At 38.9% G+C, this 19,769-nt stretch overlaps 1 protein-coding gene across 4 annotated transcripts in view; it reads left to right on the top strand.

Moving 5' to 3' along the window:
* The window catches only part of Nckap1 (NCK associated protein 1), an 80,753-nt gene that overhangs the window by 58,590 nt on the left and 2,394 nt on the right, over window positions 1-19,769 (top strand). For all 4 annotated transcript variants that reach the window (XM_029474108.1, XM_021181897.2, XM_029474110.1 and 1 more), the window contains 9 exons: window positions 1,983-2,201; window positions 2,577-2,707; window positions 2,890-2,987; window positions 4,585-4,678; window positions 9,337-9,419; window positions 9,792-9,872; window positions 13,910-14,003; window positions 15,766-15,882; window positions 16,419-16,528. In XM_029474108.1, the coding sequence (XP_029329968.1) occupies window positions 1,983-2,201; window positions 2,577-2,707; window positions 2,890-2,987; window positions 4,585-4,678; window positions 9,337-9,419; window positions 9,792-9,872; window positions 13,910-14,003; window positions 15,766-15,882; window positions 16,419-16,528 (1,027 nt within the window). The remainder of the gene's footprint in view (window positions 1-1,982; window positions 2,202-2,576; window positions 2,708-2,889; window positions 2,988-4,584; window positions 4,679-9,336; window positions 9,420-9,791; window positions 9,873-13,909; window positions 14,004-15,765; window positions 15,883-16,418; window positions 16,529-19,769) is intronic.

The raw sequence follows: 19,769 nt of genomic DNA, 5'->3' as shown, positions 1-19,769 counted from the left end.
TTGCCTGAGCACTCCAAGCCATCAGTTCTGAGTAAGGTTTACAGACATTTGAATGATACTGCACTAAGGAATAAAAAATTCTTTCAGTTCTATGAATGATACTTTAGATTTCTGAAAGTTAACTATTAAGAAAGTGTTTGTTACTTAATTTTTAATCTTGAAATTTAATAATTTAATCTCAGTATCTGAAAATTTTGCCAAAGGATTTTCAAAGTGTTTATGATCATGAATGAGTAATGTTTCCATTGCTGTATGTGAAACATTGTGGCAAAGAAATAGAATAAAGCTGGAGATGCTAGCTGGTATGACGAGAACACTGCAACAAGAGAACAAAGTAGGACTGTATAAAAACAACAGTAAAGGGAACATTGAACTAGTGATTGTCAGTGCGGCGGCCAGCGCTGCACAGTGCCTTGTGCTCCCATTCCTAAGTCAGATACACTGACAGTAACTTCGGTATTGAGACCCAAGGCTCACTCTGCCTTCTGGTCCTTAACACTGTCAGCTGGGTGGGTGGGAGACTGCTGGCCAGGATCTGAGGTTCAGTTTTTGGCTCCTGTGTTTTCCTTTTGTAAATAGTTTGGTTATAATCTGTGGGCATGCAGTGCCCTTCCCAAACCTCTTTCAGTGATTGGGTTAAGACAGGGAGCAACTGGCTTTGTGTGGGTTTGTTTTGTTTTTATTGTTCAGTTTTAGTCTTATTCCTCAGGGCCTAAATACAAGAGTAGTAATTTTCATCTTGAGTTGGCCTATCTGGATGTAGTCCTAGCTGTGAGCTTTGTCTGCTGTGTTAAAGACGCATCTTTAGAAATACAAGTCTAATGCTTATGGGGACTTCTTAAAGTGATAGGGCCTGGCAGCAAGGCTCTGTAGGTAAAGGTGCTTGCTGCGAAGCAGGCAGACACTTGGTAGAAGGAGAGAACTGACTTTACAATGTTGTCCTTTAACTTACACACACACACACACACACACAAGTAATTTATCAGTGTGATTTTAAAATATTTACTTGTAAATAAATGTAATTTAAGTAAAAATTTTTAAGGGAATAGGAGGAACTGATGCAGAGAAAGATCACTTAGAGAAGTATTTTCAAGCTTGTGTTTCCTGTTAGCTTTATATATACATGGCGAGTAAACGTGCTTTACTGTGCTGTTCAGTGTCATCTCTTTTTTTAATGATATATTTATTATTATGTATAAGTACACTGTAGCTGACTTCAGATGCACCAGAAGAGGGCATCAGATCTCATTACGGATGGTTGTGAGCCACCACGTGGTTGCTGGGATTTTGAACTCAGGACCTTCAGAAGAACAGTCAGGGCTCTTACCTGCTGAGCCATCTCGCCAGCCCTGTTCAGTGCCATCTTATTTTAACTGTCAAGTAGTTTGTTGAAGACCAGCATTAAGTCAAACAAACATTTATAGATGCTCATTTATTTTGTCAACTTTAGATCAGGGTATATGACTTTATAAATGGTTAACTAAACTATTATCTCTAGTTACACATTTACATTCTCTTTAGGTGTTTGAAAACTGCTCATTCTAAACAGACTGCTTCCAAACAGTGATTTTTTTTTTTTTTATAGCTTCCTTATGGTTTGAACCTTAGTTTATTTATGAAATGTTAGTGATGATAACTGCATAGCTATTTTAATAATACTGGGATTTAGTTCATTCACATAAAATTCAAAAAGCTTCAAAGCAGCAGTGCCAAATAATTTTAAGCTTTAGGGTAAATATCTCATTGTCCTTGTTATATTAATAGAGTTTTTAAAGTCCACTTTATGTCTGATCATTATTAGTAACTTACATTCTTTGAATGATTTTTAATTGTATTCTTCATCATTTTTAGGTTATGAGATGACAGTAATTTCATGGCTTTATTTAAGAATTAATTTTATTGCTTATTTGATATTAGATGTTAGCAGGTTGAGTAGATTGTTTGCACAAGTGAGAAAATCTTATATCTGTTATTATCTCCAGATCAATTGTTGGAATGACTATGTATAATCAAGCTACACAGGAAATTGCAAAGCCATCAGAGCTTCTAACAAGCGTAAGAGCATATATGACTGTACTCCAGTCCATAGAGAACTATGTGCAGATTGATATCACCAGAGTATTTAATAATGTCCTTCTTCAGCAAACACAACACTTAGACAGCCATGGCGAACCAACCATCACGAGTCTATATACAAACTGGTAAGGAGCACATTTCCAAGCTTTGAAGGATGGAAAGTTTTGTTTTGTAATAAACTCCTTAGGAAAACCATTTTATGGTTAAGTTTTTATATATGAATCTTTTGTATGCATGTATGTATGTGTACCGCATGTGTTACTGGTTCCCTCAAAGGCCAGAGGAGGGCATCAGATCCCCTGAAACCAGAGTCACAGTTATGAACCAGCACGCATATTCTAGAAAACAGGCTTCAGTGTTCTTCCCCGAGCCACCCTCCCTCCAGCATTATGTACCATTTATTTTATCAGTTAACTTAAAACTTATATGTAGGGATGTAGACTATAATAAACACTTGAACATGCCATTTCTCCTAGTTATAAATTTACTTTTCTTTTTAGGTACTTGGAAACTTTATTAAGACAAGTCAGCAATGGCCATATAGCTTATTTTCCTGCAATGAAAGCATTTGTGAATTTACCCACAGAAAATGAATTAACATTCAATGCAGAGGAATATTCTGATATATCAGGTGAATATTATATGCTAGATTTAGAAAATGAAGAAAGCCTGATTGTTTTACATGGTAACTTAATTTGGCTTGGTTGTTTTTCGTATTAATAATTAGTTTATAAGTTGGGATTGTCCAGTATATCAGTGTATCTTAATATATTTGCTCTGTCAAGAAACTGAAGTTAATTAATTTCCTTTCAGAAATGAGATCATTATCAGAGCTCCTAGGCCCATATGGGATGAAGTTCCTGAGTGAGAGTCTTATGTGGCATATTTCATCACAAGTAGCTGAACTTAAGGTACAGTCTTCACCAACCCACCCTGCTGTCCCTGTTTGCAGTGTTGGGGTTTGGTCCTCTGACCTCTCACATGTTAGGCAAGTGCTCTACCACTAGCTTCATCTCTAGCCTTTTTCTCATTTTTTATTTTGAAACAGGATCTTGTTAATTTCCCAGGCTGACCTCAAACCTTCTGCACCAGCCTCACAAATAGCATTTTGAATATAAGCTGCTCTACATGGCTTTAGTTTACCCTTTAAACATTCATTCTTGTAAAACACTTCAGGAATGTGAAAATACCTAGAATTTAAATTAGCCTGACAAGAAAGTACTAGCACATGAGTGAAGTTAAAGCAACACAGAGCCTCTCAATGACATCTTGGTTTAGTTGCAGGTGAGAAAACAGAGAGGCCAGAGTGGTGAATTAATTTGTAAAAGTGACGGGTGTTCAGATGCTCAGTGTCCTTAAGCCTTTATCTGTTGCATAACGAGGCTTTTATTTGATTATGTCCAAATTCTCGCCCAAGCTGTTGGTTCCAACTTATTATTTGACTATATTGCTTTCCATATTACCACAGATTGTAGCATGAGCATTCTTAGTTTATTGGGCAGTATTAGCAATTGAGTGCAGGGCCTCTCGTGTGATAGGCAAGTGCTCTCCCACAAGCCACATGCCTGGTTTCTTAGTTAGGGTTGCTAATTGCTATGAAGAAACGCCATAACCAAAGGCAAGCTGCAGAGGAAAGGGTTTATTTGGCATATGCTTCCACATCATAATCTATCACCGAAGGAAGGCAAGACAAGAACTCAAGCAGGGCAGGAACCTGGGAACAGGAGCTGATGCAGAGTCCATTGCTGTTCACTGGCTTGCTCAGCCTGTTTTCTTAGAAAATCATCAGCCCACATATGGCATCACCCACAATGATCTGGGCCTTCACCCATCACTCACTAATGAAGAAAATGTCCTAGATCTTTTGGAAGCACGTTCTGAATGAGGTTCTCTCATTTCAGATGACTCTAGCGTGTGTCAAGTTGACATAAAACTAGCCAGCAAACCTAGTATGTTTTATCTTAAACCCTTTAAGCTGGTTGAAAATGTCTTTGGACTGCTTCATGATTAAGTAAATATAATAATGGCAGCAACATTTTAAATTACCATTTTTATCATTTTAGGAATATGTCAGTGCTAAGATAAATTATATTGAATAAGAACCCCCCCCCACCCACCCACACACACACATTTGTATGTATTTATAAAACGACTGTACATTTTGAGAGAATTTTAATCTGGGTCACTAAACCTCTTGGAACTTGCCAGACTAGAAGAGTCATGTTTAAATACTGTAGTGTGTCTGAGTGTGTGGTGGTCCTTACTCTTGCTTCTTACTCTGCTGAAGTTTCCTGACCTCTTCATGAATTGGAAACCGAAAGGAAAATATTAGTCTTACATAAGTCATTTTGAGATTCTTTTATTAAAACAATTGTATAGCATGATCCTCTGGACTTAATGAATTTTGGTTTTTTTGTCTTTCAAATGGTAACTTGCAAACAAGTACATGAGTCATTAAAAAAAAACCATGCCTGACCTGGGCTCCTGTCTTTTTTTTTTTTTTTTTAGAAACTTGTGGTGGAGAATGTTGATGTTCTAACACAAATGAGGACCAGCTTTGACAAACCAGACCAGATGGCTGCACTCTTTAAAAGATTATCATGTAGGTTACCCATAGTACTTTTTATAAACATTCAAAAGATCTAACATGCAATATGTAATTTCTACCCAAAATTTGTAACATAAATGGAAGTGACAAACTATGAAAAGTGCTCTTTAGCATATGAAGAGATATAGCAAAAAATACTAGTCACAGGGCTTTCCAGTGTACATCTACTCCATTCACTCACTCATTCATTCATTCATTCATTCTCCAGGTGGCAGGGTCTCGACCCAGTCGGGCCTTAAACTCATTACTGTCTGCCTGCCTCTGCTTTTTGAGTTGCTAGGATTAAAAATGTGTACCACTACACCAACTTTACTTCAGATATGCTTGACTACAGTTTTTTTTAATACATGACAGTTACTAGCAAATATTACCTGTAATGAGTTCTTGAGCCTACTAACTATATTAAGTCTACATTAATTCCACTAAGAGATAATTAACTTCCGAGTCCGTAACTTTCTAAAACTCATTTCCCTGATGTGGCCAGACACCGAGTAAAGGCTATGGTATATGTTGACAGGCTTTAGATCTGTAACCGTGGACCCAGTCAGCAGATCTGTCCCCTCAGGAACCCCTCCCTCTGTTGTCTTCTCCCTACGCTTAAACTCACACACACGTTCCTGCCACCACAGAGCAGACTCAAGATTGGCTTCTATCACTTAGCATGCTTCTGAGATTCTTCGGTATGTGGTGTCCACTGGAGTAATAATTTTTTCCCTCTTTTTTCCTTTTCTATTTTTTTTTTTTTTTTTTTTTTTTTTTTTTTTTTTTTTTTTTTTTTTACTAATTAGTATTCTACTGCATGAGAACCTAGGCCTGTCACGTACATCTTTAACTTTTATTTAACTATCTTCTTGAAAACGATGCTGCAGTTATGCTTGACTCATAATGGTAAAGGTCTTCCCAGCACTGAAAACTTAAGAAATCCAAAATAATTTGTATTGGAGAAAGGCAGAGTGTGCTAATTACTCTACTCAAACCCCGGGGATGGGGCAGTCTGACAGGGGTGCTCTCAGTCAGTGTGTGTGTGCACTTGACATGTGCAAGGCCATGGCCACTTCTTCTACGTCAGTGAATCTGAAAGTCTCAGTCATTGGACACACAGCGTGTATTTAATATACTTTAGCACCTGATACTTTCTTTTCAAATGCTTAGGAAGCACTTTATTGTTTGTCTTCTATTTTTAAAACCTCACTTAATAAAAATTACCATAAAATTAGTGCTACAAAACACCAAAGATGGTCTTGTAAAACACAGTAGTTGCCAGGACTTAAGAAGGAAGCATTGTTGAGTTTGGGCTGTTTACCATGGAGGCAGTATTGGTATCAGATATATATGTTATAATTTCATACTACTATAGACCAAGATGGGGAGCAGGAAGCTGAGTTTATTGTGTGGTTGTTTTAAAAAGAAAGATCAACTTTACAGTTACAGGAGAAAAGCATTTTCATGTTTAATTTTTATTATTTTGCTATTTCCAGTTTTCTTTATTCTTCATTGTTTTTGTTTCTTCCATGTTCTGGAGTCAGCTGATCATGATCTACTACTAGCCTTGGCTGTCCTAGACTTTCCGAGTAATAAGCAGGGTTTTGATTGGACCTTGTCATTTGAAGGAATTAATACACTGAAAGGTTTAAGAGCCCAGTCTTTAACTCTAATTCACTGTCCCTTAACAAGGTTATTATGTATGATTACATTTTGTATATAATAAGACTTTGGATTTGTTAAAACTAAAATTCAAAGTGTTGAGTCGTTGTGACCCATATTTATAAAATTAGCCTTAAAATAAAATCTATTAAGCCTATTTTGTTTCATTAGGAAAAGAAAAGATGTGCTTGAGAGAGGCCTCTTCAGAGCAGAAGGCTATTCTGAGGTGAAACGCTCTGACCACCTCCTCTTGTGCTCTCTTCACCCCATAGCCAGAAAGCCAGATGTTGGATTTAGAATCAGCAAGTCATGCTTTCAGGAGACAGGCATTATGACTTATTAAAAGTGGCTCTGAATTTGGGGTCAGTATGGAATTGGTTTTCACTTTAAGGCTTCTGTATCACTCAAATCTCATAGTGTACCCCAGTCCTTACTTCCTGTCCTCAGACTGTCACCTGACTCCAGACCACTATCTTCCAGCTTTCTGCCATGATGCTTTGTTCATTCACTTTTCGTCCTCCCGGCACCATGTCTGAGCCTGCACACTGCAGCAGAGCATTAGTTAGGACGGTGGTCTTGCTGCTTTGGAGCTCTGTGTCCTGATCGTACCTAGCCTGTGACACAGTGCACCTTTCCATTGCTGGTCTCCTGTCGCTCACAGAAACCTGATCACTCTTCTGTTTACCCTTTTAGAAATTTTGGCGAGTAAAGCTTTTCGTTTTCGTTTTCGTTTTTGTTTTTGTTTTTCAAGACAGGGTTTCTCTGTGTACCCCTGACTATCCTGGAACTCACTCTGTAGACTAGACTGGCCTCAAACTTCAGAGATCCACCTGCCGCTGCCTCCCAAGTACTGAGATTAAAGATGTGCACCAACACTGCCTGGCTCCTTTTCTTTTTTTAAAGTTGTGTTTTTAATTACATTTAGAGTGTGTATGTCTGTGTGTGCATGCATGTATGCTTGTGTGTGCATGTCTCTCTCCGTATGGTTAAGGTCATGTGCAGAGGACAGAAGTCGCTTCTCCGTCAGCCACGTGGGCCCTAGAGGTTGGGCTCAGGCTGGCAGGCTTGGTAACAGGCCACTTGACTGGCTCTGGTTTAGCTTGTCTTGGAATGTCTTTTCCTCCTGGTCTTCCTTTATGCCAACTGGGATGACACGTTCTCAGACAAACCATTTTGTTCATTTTTTATTTTTCTATTCACTTTTTTCCTCTGGTAGAAACATTTCCCTAGTCTCTTGTTACACCACTGCTTATTGATCTGCCAATCAGCTGTTCATCAGGCACTCACATGCTGTAGACAGATAAAGACCAATAAATTGATTTATCTTTATGTGGAACTTAACCATGCATTTGTGGGTTGGGGTTTTTTTTAGCATGTTTTACATCTGTCACATTTAGCGCATATTTTTATTTATGTTGCTTACTAAAACATTTATAGTTGACAGTTTAAAGTCTTAGAAAGTCCAAACAAAACACCCGAATTCCTGCTCTTCATTTGGCATCTGTGCTTAAGTTTTCTATAGAGATCTTTCTAGAAATTTGATTGAATTTCTCATTTAAATGACAGTCATATTTTAGGGGTATGTGTCTGTGTCTGTGTGTGTGTGTGTGTGTATGAGGGTGTGTGTGTGTGTGTGGTATCTTAGCATATATGTGTGTAGTAGGCACACATGCCCTGTGGCTTATGGCAAGTGTCTTCCTTAGCTGTTACTCCACTTATGTTTTGGGACACTGGGTCCCAGAACCCGAGGCTCATCAGCCACGCAGGATGTCTGTCCAGTACACTGTATGCATCTTCTTGTTTCCTCCCCGCCCAGCTTTTACACAGGTGCTCAAGATCCAAACCATACCTGCACAGCAAGCACTTTACCCACTGAGCCATCTTCCCAGCCTTGTAACCTTCTTCCCTGCTTACACAACTTGCATCAAAACCCAGGCTGTTTTTCTATATTGTAGTATACAATGTCATGTAGTTCATTGCCTTGTATTGGGGTATTTAATACATGTTACCTTTGAATCCCTGTCTCTTATTTTGTTAGCACAGTTTAGGGATTAAGGGCATAGCAATCATATTCAAAATAGTTTTCTCTGAGCAACATCCAAGTGCTCAAGCCCGCACCGCGGGTTCCAGGAATTTAGCTTTGCCCAACTGCTTATAATCTCCCAGCCAGCACTGGCCAGGATGGCCTGCGCAGCTCATGAGATCAAGCCATAGGCCTACTTATGATCTTAATAAACATTTTTTCCCTTTTCTGGCCACAACTTAAGAATTTTCTTAAGGGGGCTAGAGAGATAGCTTGGCAGAGTATTCGCTGTTCTTGCAGAGGACTGGAGTCTGGGGTCCAGCACCTTCATCACCCCCCACAGTTCCCAATTCCAGGGCATCTACACCTTCTTCTGGCCTCCTTGGCATCCACACTCTAGCATCACACACAGAACCTCACAGAAATGCACATTAAATTTTTTTTTTTTTAATTAAGAACAGGAGAGACTGGGGATAGAGAGATGGCTCAGCAATTAAGAGCACTGACTGCTCTTCCAGAGGTTCTGAGTTCAAACCCCAGCAACCACATAGTGGCTCACAGCCACCTCTAATAGCATCTGATGCCCTCTTCTGGTGTGTCTGAAGACAGCTACAGTGTATTCACATACATAAAATAAATAAACAAATCTTTAAAAAGAAAATGAACTGAACTAGAGAGATGGTTTTGTGGTTAAGAGCACTGCTCTTCCATAGAACCTAGGTTCTACTGCCAGCACGTGCATAGCAGCTTGTGTGTGTGTGTGTGTGTGTGTGTGTGTGTGTGTGTGTGAGAGAGAGAGAGAGAGAGAGAAAGAGAGAGAGAGAGAGAATTGATAAGTATTGGGTATCAGTATTGTTAAGCATTTGTTGACTCAGATTGCCGTTAGTCATGCTATTCCAGAAATTTTGATTTTGAGTGTTCTCTCCAAAAATAAAATGTCACTTTCTGACTTTTTTCTTCTCTTCTCCCTTTCCTTACAATTTAGCTGTTGACAGTGTCTTGAAAAGGATGACGATAATTGGTGTTATTCTATCCTTCCGGTCATTGGCACAAGAAGCATTGAGAGATGTAAGAAACCATTTCCGCATCATCTCTTCATTTTCCAAAACCTAGAATCCACAGTTAGCAATAATAAGAGTAAATTTGCAGCTTGTGTATTAATGGTAAATAAGGTACATGTTTTGGTTTGGTATTGAGTTTGGTTAATGCACTATTCCAGCTCTGATACACATTAAAGCATCCCTTTAGAACTATGCTCAACCACTTTAATACTGAATGCATATCATTTCCATATATTTTGGCCTTTTAGAAAGACCCAATGAAAATTACTACGTTCTTATGAAAACCTGGTTTTACCGGCGGGTAGTATTTCCCACTGTGCCGTCTGCCTTGTAGCACTGACCCTGTCAGCACTGACCCCGGCCTGTATCGTCTGCCTAGGTCCTGTCCTACCACATTCCTTTCCTCGTGAGCTCCATTGAAGATTTCAAGGATCACATTCCTCGGGAAACTGATATGAAGGTAGAGTCTGTTAGAGTTTGTCGTTGTAGAATGAGATGTTCATGTTACATGAGTAAGACCTGGTAAAACCTGAACATAGCATGCCTGCCTGGGATGGATACTGTGTCTCTGAGCTCTCAGTACCAAGATATTCCCAACCATTCTGGAAACCAACCTTCTTTGATCAACTTTATGGCTATAGGGACATTAAATTTGTTAAAAATGGGCCTTTTACCCCTTCAATGTTATCACATTTTTCTTTCACATTAAGCAGAAAGATGAGTTATTATAAACTCAAGTTGTATTCAGTTTTTAAAATAGGTATTTAAAAGTCTTAAAAGATGGCTATAGTCTATTCAAAATTAGCTTTTCTCTAGCATTTTATTTTTTCCTTAATGACTATGACAGGAAATCGATAGCTTTTTTTTATTAGATGTTTTCTTTATTTACATTTCAAATGTTATCCCCTTTCCTGGTTTCCCCTACAAAAACCCCCTATCCCCTCTTCCCCCCTTCCCCCTTCCCCCTCCCCCTGCCCACCAACCCACCCACTCCTGCTTCCTGGCTCTGGCATTCCCCTATACTAGGGCCTAGAACCTTCACAGGACCAAGGGCCTCTCCTCCCTTTGATGACCGAATAGGCCATCCTCTGCTACATATGCAGCTCGAGCCATGAGTCCCACCATGTGTACTCTTTGGTTGGTGGTGTAGTCCCAGGGAGCTCTGGGGGTACTGGTTAGTTCAAATTGTTGTTCCTCCTCTGGGGCTGCAAACCTCTTCAGGTCCTTGGGTCCTTTCTCTAGCTCCTTCATTAGGGACCCTGTGCTCAGTCCAGTGGTAGGCTTCGAGGATCCACCTCTGTATTTGTCAGGTACTGGTGGAGCCTCTCTGGAGACAGCTATAACAGGCTTCTGTCAGTAAGCACTTGTTGGCAAGTTGATAGCTTTTTAAGGGTTCATAGTTAATTTGTGATCAAAACCACTGATTTAATTCCAGCTGTGATTTTGTAGTGAATTTAAATCACATGATATACAAGGAGTCACAGTTATTGCAAGTGCCCATGTTTGAGACATGATTTTGTACTTGGTTTATCATATATACATGTGTGTATCTGTCTGTCTCTCCTCTCTGTCTGTCCATCCCAGGGATCAAACACAGGTTGTCAGGCTTGGTGGCAAAAGCCTCTGTCTAATGAACCATTTTGACAGACTGCCTCGCATATCTTGACTCTTGAACAGTGTTCATGTTTCAAAATGATGTCTTTCAAACTGTAGGGTAGGATGGGGTTTGAGTGTCTTCCTGTGCATCTCAGACTGGCTGTCCACTCTAAATAATCCTCTTGCCTCTGCCTTGGCCTTCAAATGCTGGGATTACAGATTTATGCCATTGTGCTTGCCTTATTCAGATGGCTTATCTACCACTCTCTTTCCATTATCTGCCTCTCTTCATATGTGTCTTCTGACCTAACAGTGTGAGAACATTCTCTCAGGCTCCATTTACCTCTTCCTTAATTCTACTTGAAACTCTTCTGTCTCTACCTTTGGAAGTCCCGCCTGTCTGTGAGACCATTTTCTAAGAACCATTCCTAGATTCCTCAATGATAAAAAAGTTTTTTCTTAGTGCTAGTAGATAATTTTTTATTTTTCATCTGCCTATATTTATACTAGATAATAAACATCTTAAAGGCTTTGTTTCTTTTCATTTTTGGTTTTCCTATAATGCTTTATAGAAGATAGCACTTGAGAGTAATGATTGTTCTATGATTTTATGACTGAAACTATGAATAGAGCGGAAAATGAGTTTTTCTAAGTAGAAATAAAGTACAAGGTTAAACAGTTCTTATGAGCACACTGATGTTTGGGTGCTGAGAATTCTAATATAGTGCCCGAATTGAATTAATTATCCAATTCTTATTACTTAGTATAATTTTTAAATTGAGTTTTTACCAAACTTTCAATTAAAAAAATTGACTTGGTTTGAAGATCCCAAACATGATTTTTAGTAGCTTTATTCTTGTATCATAAAAGATGCTCATCTAAAGCGTACAGTTCCATGGTTTTGAATATAGTCACAGAGTCATGGCCATCACAGGTCACAATTAGTTTTAGAATAGTTTTGTCCCCAACCAAGAGCATCAGTACCCAGGGCAGGAGCTCCCCACTTTCAGCTCACTCCCCATCTTAGATGATAGCTACGTCTCTGCAGTCATCCCACTTTGAGTACTGTGTATAAATCATATAACGGAGAGTTTTTTGATTTCGATGTCTTTAACTTAGCGTGTTTTCATGGTCCACCATGTTTCAGCATGTGTTAGGTAGCACAGTAGTTTATTTTTAGTGTTTTATTGTGAGAATGTACTGGTTTGTTTATTCAGTTACCAATTACAGATGTGGGCTGTCTTTACTTTCTAGATATTGTGAATACTGCTACCTTTTTTATCCATGTTGATGTCTTTGTTCTCTTATGTAACAAATGGACTCTGGAGGAACTGTTGAGCTTTGAGGAACCACCAAACAGATGGGCTGTGGCGAGACTGTTTTATGTTGCTATCAACACTGAAGGAGGGTGCCAGGGTTTTCTCTATCCAGTCCTTGTCTTCATGCTGAGAGCCATTTTAGTAGGTGTGCAGAGGTGTCACGCTGGTTTGATTTGCATCTCCTTCTTTCACGAGGCTGCCACATGTCTATGATGTGTCTGTGTGGCTTCTTTAGAGAGAGGTTTATCTGGATCCTTTGCCCATTTTTAGACCGTGTGTCACCTGTGTATGCAGAGTGGGATCTCTCCTTTCACCTTTGCCTGGCCTGGGGGTTGAACTCCATCGCCAGGTTTATGCAGGGGAAAGTCCTTTTTCCATTGAGCTGTTACTGGCCTGCATCATTTTATTTTTGAACTATCAAGCAGTAATACATCTTCAGTAGAATCATGGTTCTGAATTCTATTTTCAGTTTCTTGGTAGTATCCAAGAATCACAAAACTCTTTCACCTCAGCGTACTTTCACCTCAGCGTACTTTCACCTCAGCGTACTTTCACCTCAGCGTACTTTCACCTCAGCGTACTTTCACCTCAGCGTNACCTCAGCGTACTTTCACCTCAGCGTACTTTCACCTCAGCGTACTTTCACCTCAGCGTACTTTCACCTCAGCGTACTTTCACCTCAGCGTACTTTGACTTATCTGTTTTTTCTTTTGTTTACAGTTTTGCTGTCAAACAAACAAATATTGTCTTGACAAAGGTCATCAGAATTTATGCCTGTATTTTCTTCTAAAATTTTGAAATTTTAGCTTTTACATTTATATCTTTGATGCACTTTGAAATTGAGTTGGTGTATTGTGAGCAGTGTGTGTCTCTGCAACTTAGTTCATGGTTGTTTCTATTTAAGCTTTATTATCTGTTAATATCAATGATAGCCAACTATGTATACAGGTTTTAATTAAAATACCACTCAGCATATCTTGAATGATTAAAATCTATGCATGATGCAGAAAATTATTAGAAATTGCTTTATCAGATTCTTAGGTTTTTAATTTTTTCTGTAATTAATTTGCTATGTTTATAGATCTGATTAAGCATTGAATCCCTGAAGTTTTTCATTAAGTAACTGTGGATGTAAGTACAGGTTCAGTCATACTAACTCACTTTCGGTGTTTACTCTAGCCAAGCTGAGCTGGTACTCCTTCTGCAGCCAGGCTGGACTTGAACTCTGAAGTGCAGATATTATAGGTGTGAGCCACCACAACTGGCTTTCTTTCTTTCTTTTGACTTGATATTTTACTTCCATCTTTGCAAGACGAAAAGTATCTTTAGGATGATTCTGTGGAGCTTGCCACAGAGAGGCTGCAAGCCTTGCTTGCACAGTGGGAAGTTACAAGGAGCAGGGTTGGAGCATTGTCTAGTGTGGGTTACCTGCACTGTCAACCCTGCTTCAGCCGAGCTGCTGAAATCTTCTAGTAGGTTCGTAGGCAGACTGATGTATACCATAGATATTTTCTTATGAAAGTAAACTTTCTCAGAACTTTGTTAAAATATTTATTTCTTTGTAATTCCTGTATTTTGTCAGGTTGCAATGAATGTGTATGAGCTATCCTCGGCTGCTGGATTACCTTGTGAGATTGATCCTGCCTTAGTCGTAGCTCTTTCCTCACAAAAATCAGGTAAAATGCATTCAAATATGGAGCTTTCTTATTAAAATTATAGGGCAGTCTAGGTATACATGTTGTATTTGTTTTTCAAAATGTCTTATGTTAAGCTTTATTCACTCATCCATTTATTCATTTATTCATTTATAATCTGAATACATCAGGATTCAAAAGACAAAATGCTTTGCTTTGGAGTTTTTGCTGTAGCATAGTCATTACATCCTGTCCAAGCCATACTACCAGATGAAGCTGTTAAAGTCATTTGGTGTAGATAGATACAGCAGTGCAAAGAAACAGTGCCCTTTCAGCTGTAGTGAGCTCAGGGAGAAGAGGAAGAAATGCATAATACAGACTAAGATGGAAGGACCAGTGTAATCAGAGAAAAACCAAGCACTTGGGAAAAACCTCCTAAGACAGTGAAAGCAAATCACCAACTGTGCACTGTTAGTGAGCTGTGGTGATGGGATCAGTGTCTGTGAAGTCAGTGAGTGTGAGAGAAGGGACTGGACACACTTGATATGGAACAGCTCTGCTGGAATGAAGACATAGTGCTTGTGTTGGGAAGCAGGGGTAGGCCCTACACACTCTACACTGTAGCTATACCCCAGCTTGTGGAAAGGACTTTGTGAGATGGAGAAAGAAGATGAGAACATTTGTATGCTGGTGGAAGGGAGCTGGGACTAGAAAATGGTGTCCTGTTTTAATTAGAAGAGATGTTCACCATAAAAAGTTGCTACATTATATAATACTGACCATTTAGAAACTTTTAAGACCAGTTCTTTGAAACATAGTATCAACTATGTTCCAAATCTTGGTTTCTCTACAGTGTGAATAAGGTGAGGGTTTTTTGTTGTTGTTATTGTTGATGATGTTTTTTGTTTGATTGGTTTGGTTTTGGTATTGAAATGCCTTCTCCACCCTTTTGATTTTAATTTCTTTTTAAATTTTTTCACTTACTTTATGTATATGAATATTTTGCCTGCACTTATGTGCACTGTGTACATGCCTGGTACCCAAGGAGTGAAGAAGAGGGCATCAGCCTCAGAGCTGGAATTACAGACCATCAGAAGCCATCATGTGGGTGCTGGGAACTGAACCCAGGTCCTCTGCAAGAGCAGCAGGTGCTCTTAGCCACTAAGCCCCTTTTCTACTCTTTTGAGCCAACTTGCAGTCATTGGGTTTATTAGTTTTCTTTTTAATTACACTGTTTTTCCTAATTCAAATAATATTATAAATTATTGCTTATAGGTATTTTTATGATCAACCAAAGTTTTAAAAATATACTGTGTTTTTGTTTTCCTGTGATCAATCCATAGTTTCATATAATTGCCAACTGCTGGGTAACTAGAAGTTCTCAGATGTCAGATAAGAAGCCAAGTGCTAGACAGAGCTATTTAAATATGCTAGGTATTTTATTAAAGGTTATTGTCTTATAGCTACCAAGTATGTTAGATACTTTCATTCATAACTACTTCCTTCTGTCTTCTAGAATGGAGAAATAAGTAATGCAGTCCCCTTTTCAATACTGGTAACCTTTAAGCAGTACATTTATATATTCTTAGCTATCCTAGGGAAAGAAAGGAATTGTTTTTCTTTTAGTGAATTTTCAGATAATAAATTTATAAATAGTAATATGTATGGTATTCTCATAAGTATTCATCAATTTTCAATTAGGAAATTTAAGTACAATTTATTACCTTTATTTTTTAGGTTAGATTATTAACTTTCAGATAATCTGAAGGAAAGCTTGATTTTCACTCTTTGATTTCTTCTGTAGAGAACATTAGTCCAGAGGAAGAATACAAGATCGCTTGTCTCCTGATGGTCTTTGTAGCAGTTTCCTTGCCTACACTGGCCAGCAATGTGATGTCACAGTACAGCCCTGCAATAGAAGGTACTTGGTTTACAATTGTAACAATGAAAGAACATTGGCTTTAGTGTTCCATGTATTTTTCTCTTTGGGTAATGTTCTTTTCTGATAAAATAGTGCTCAAATTCTGCCAAACAGTAGCTTTGGAGTGGGCATCCTAATTTTCTGAACTGTGAAATGTTGTGTAGGTCAGCTCAGAGGTACAGCAGAGGGTAGTGTGTGTGTTCAGACAGTGGGGTATTTTAAGGCCTGAGAGGGCTTGCCTTAAAGCAACTTAGCCCTTATCATTTACAGTTCCAAGGGGTAGGACGAAGCATCATCTCTTTCTAGAGTGTTTGCCTACTAGTGAAGTGCTGACGTGGTCATTAGTTGCATCCTTGCTGGGATATTTAAAAACACTCATGCTCATAAAATAGAAAGAGTAAGTCACTGTGGGCCCTAATTCTTAGGGTCATACTGCCATTCGTGTGGTCTGAGGAGTCACTAAAGCATGCTGTCTGTGTGTTACAATAATATTTTGTGGTCACGCAGACTACACAGCCCTGTTTGTTCTTTCCCAGGACACTGCAACAATATACATTGTTTGGCCAAAGCCATCAACCAGATTGCTGCAGCTTTGTTTACAATTCACAAAGGAAGTATTGAAGACCGACTTAAGGAATTCCTGGCGGTATGTCTAATCAAATAGCATGACATTTTACAAAGAAAACAAATAGTTATGCCTATGTTATACAACAGTAAATTCCCATTATTTTTACATTTTATTTAGTGTTCTCCAAAGACATTTTTTGTTCTTAGTTTATTAAGTATTAAATCTTGTTTCTTTTTTAATGTTTTGGTTTTAGAAAGATAGATTGCATCAAGGTTATCATTGTTTTCCCTCTAGCTTGGGGTCTTTCCTTTCAGAGCTCTGCTATGTGGCCTGTTTGCTGAAAATAATGTCTGGACTAGAGATTGTCTTCACATTCAAAAGATGGGTTTTTTTTTTTTTTCTTTCAAAGAAAGTGGAAGCCTAGAGAGCTAATGTGTCCTTTAAAAGATGCAATTTCGAAAAAACAAAACAAAAAAAGGCCAGGCAGTGGTGGCACACGCCTTTAATCCCAGCTTTTGGAAGGCAGAGGCAGGCAGATTTCTTAGTTCAAGGCCAGCCTGGTCTACAGAATGAGTTCCAGGACAGCCAGGTCTACACAGAGAAACCCTGTCTCGAAAAACCAAAATAAATAAATAAATTAAATTAAATAAAATAAAAAAGATTATTTGCCTCTCAGTTCCCAGACCTACAATGTACAGCTCATAACCACTTGTAACTCCCGTCCCAGGAACTGGCCAGCATGGGTACTACACACACACACACACACACACACACACACACACACACCACACACATTTATTCAGGTACTCACACGGAAAATAAAAATAAATATCTAAAACAGTAGCAGAGGGTATTTTTCCTTATTCCTACTTATTTGAAGAAATACTATTAATAGGTACAAAGTCAGCAATAAAAGTATGACTCACAGGGCTATGGCAGTTACGGATACTTACTGCTCTTCCAAAGGTTCAGCTCCTAGCACCCACATTAGACATCTCACACCTACCTCTGACTACAGTTCTTGGGATTTGATGCCCACTTGTACACAGAGTCATGAAGGCATATACATATGCACATAAACAAACAAACAAAACATAAAATGACATGTGGCTTGCTACCAAAAGAGAGTAATGTTAAATCTGTCATCAGACATGGTTTAGTGCAGTATTTTACCAATGCATCTTTTTCATAATTGCTTAAAGAATAGATAGTTTAAGCAAAATGAACCATAGAATATTTAGTTTTTTTCTTTGTTGAAAATCCTGTTGGTTTTTAAATATATATATATATATATATATGTGTGTGTGTGTGTGTGTGTGTGTATGTGTGTATATATATATATACATATATGTACATATATAGATGCATATATATATAAATACAACAGTTATTTAAGAAGGAACTCAAGTTTGAAAACATTATTACACTTCTGTTGTTTTCCTTTTATTTACTTTATTTGGGGAGTTAATGTCCTTAAAAATTACTATGAATACAAACCCAGATTGAAATTGCCTTATTTAGGATCTAAAAAGTACACAGTATGTTTACCTCTTATGTATAGATTATGCTTTCTGAGTTCCCCACGCCAAGAGGGTACTTGAAGCCAGGAATCATACTGAACTACATGCATCCATGCACACACGTATACCGACTATCTACAGGAAAGTATTAGAGTACAATACATTATTAATGGAAAGAATAGAAAGGTTTCACCAGTCTGCGTGCCATAATAACAGTTAGGAGAGTGAAGTCCCTCGAAATGCTTTGTTGTCTTATGTCTACCCTTCTTGTGACCCTGAGATGACACTGGTGTGTGTGAGGTAAATGGAGGTGATGATGTAGACATTGGTGGTCATTGGAGGTGGGCGTTGACTTTAGACAGTGCTTCAAGGGGAGGAGCCTCTGCTTTGGGTGATAATGATCATTAAGCCGGGAGAATATCTTGACTTGCTGCCAAGAGAGAGTAGTGTTAAGTCTACCCATCAGACATGGCTGCGTGGAGTTCTTGGACATTAGTAGCATATAACGGTGATGGCTGGGGATTCTCAACAGCCTTTAAAGAGACCTCAGAAGGATATTGTAATTAGTACTTACTGTATATGAAAACAGTGATGCAGAGGTTATAATCTTTCAGGGACCATGTGGCTGACCTCAGTGCTGTTTTCCACACAGAGACCCTACTCCATTAACCCCACCTTTAGAACCTAGGCAGCGTAGAACACTTTGGTATACTTCAGTAACATGTGCTTGGTGCTTTTGCTCTCACTTCCTCTCCTTCATACTGTCTTCTACAGCCCTTGTGTGCTTTGTGCACTGCAGCATGGTCTTCACCAAGTAGTTCAGCAGGTCCTGTCCCACCAACTTGTCTTCTTGTTTTTAAGTGGTCTTCCTGATTTTCCTGTCTATCCCCAGAAAGCCTTTAAAACAACTCATCCATCACTGTATCCATGAGTTCCTCATATCAGTTCTAGTTTTACTAATCCATTGCAGCTTTAATGAATGTTATTGTGCCCACAATAGCAGATAGTTTTCAGTAATGCATTATATCCTGGGGTTTCCTTTGATTGCTAGTTGATTACAGTTAAATACCAGGAAGGTGGATATGGCCTTAATAAACTAAATAATACTCTGGTCAGATTAAAAAATTCAGTATCACATTTTCTCCTCCCTCCCTCCCTCCCTCCCTCCCTCCCTCCCTTCCTTCTTTCATCATTATTTTTGGGATTTTTGAGACAGGGTCTCTATTGTAGTCCTAGCTGTCCTGGAACTCACTATGTAGACCAGACAGGCCTCGAACTCCCACATGCTGAGATTACAGACGTGTACCACCACACCTGGTCCAGCATTACATTTTCATTGTCTCTTTTTGCAGAAGTTCAGAGTGGTCAGATGTTGTCTGTTAGTTACAAGGCTTTTAATTCAAACCGTCTTCCAGCAATATTGCTGTCACTCACATTATAGTTTTTATTTCTGAGGACCTTGTGTCCATCACTCTGTACAGTTGGCATACACTTTGGCTGTAACCTTCAGTTTGACATGTGGCGGCAGCATTAGAATAAATTACCTTCTGCAGATAGAGTAGCTTTTCCTGAAGATTTCAGGATCTTGATAGAAACTTGTCTGCTGGGCTAGAGATAGACTGAGGCTGCCACAAGGGGACCACAGAGACCATGGGGGTGGGGAAACCCAGTTGCTAGAACATAGCCGACACTAGAGTGGGTGTTCTTTATATATTTCATGAAACATTACATTCTCATGTGAAGGAAAGACGACCTCCTCCTCCTTCAACCCCCTCCTCCCCCTCCCCTCCCCCTCCCCC

The sequence above is a fragment of the Mus caroli genome, chromosome 2, assembly GCF_900094665.2.
Source record: "Mus caroli chromosome 2, CAROLI_EIJ_v1.1, whole genome shotgun sequence".
NCBI classification, from domain to species: domain Eukaryota; kingdom Metazoa; phylum Chordata; class Mammalia; order Rodentia; family Muridae; genus Mus; species Mus caroli.
Note: the sequence above shows the minus strand (reverse complement) of the source record. Positions and strands in the feature narration are given on the sequence as shown.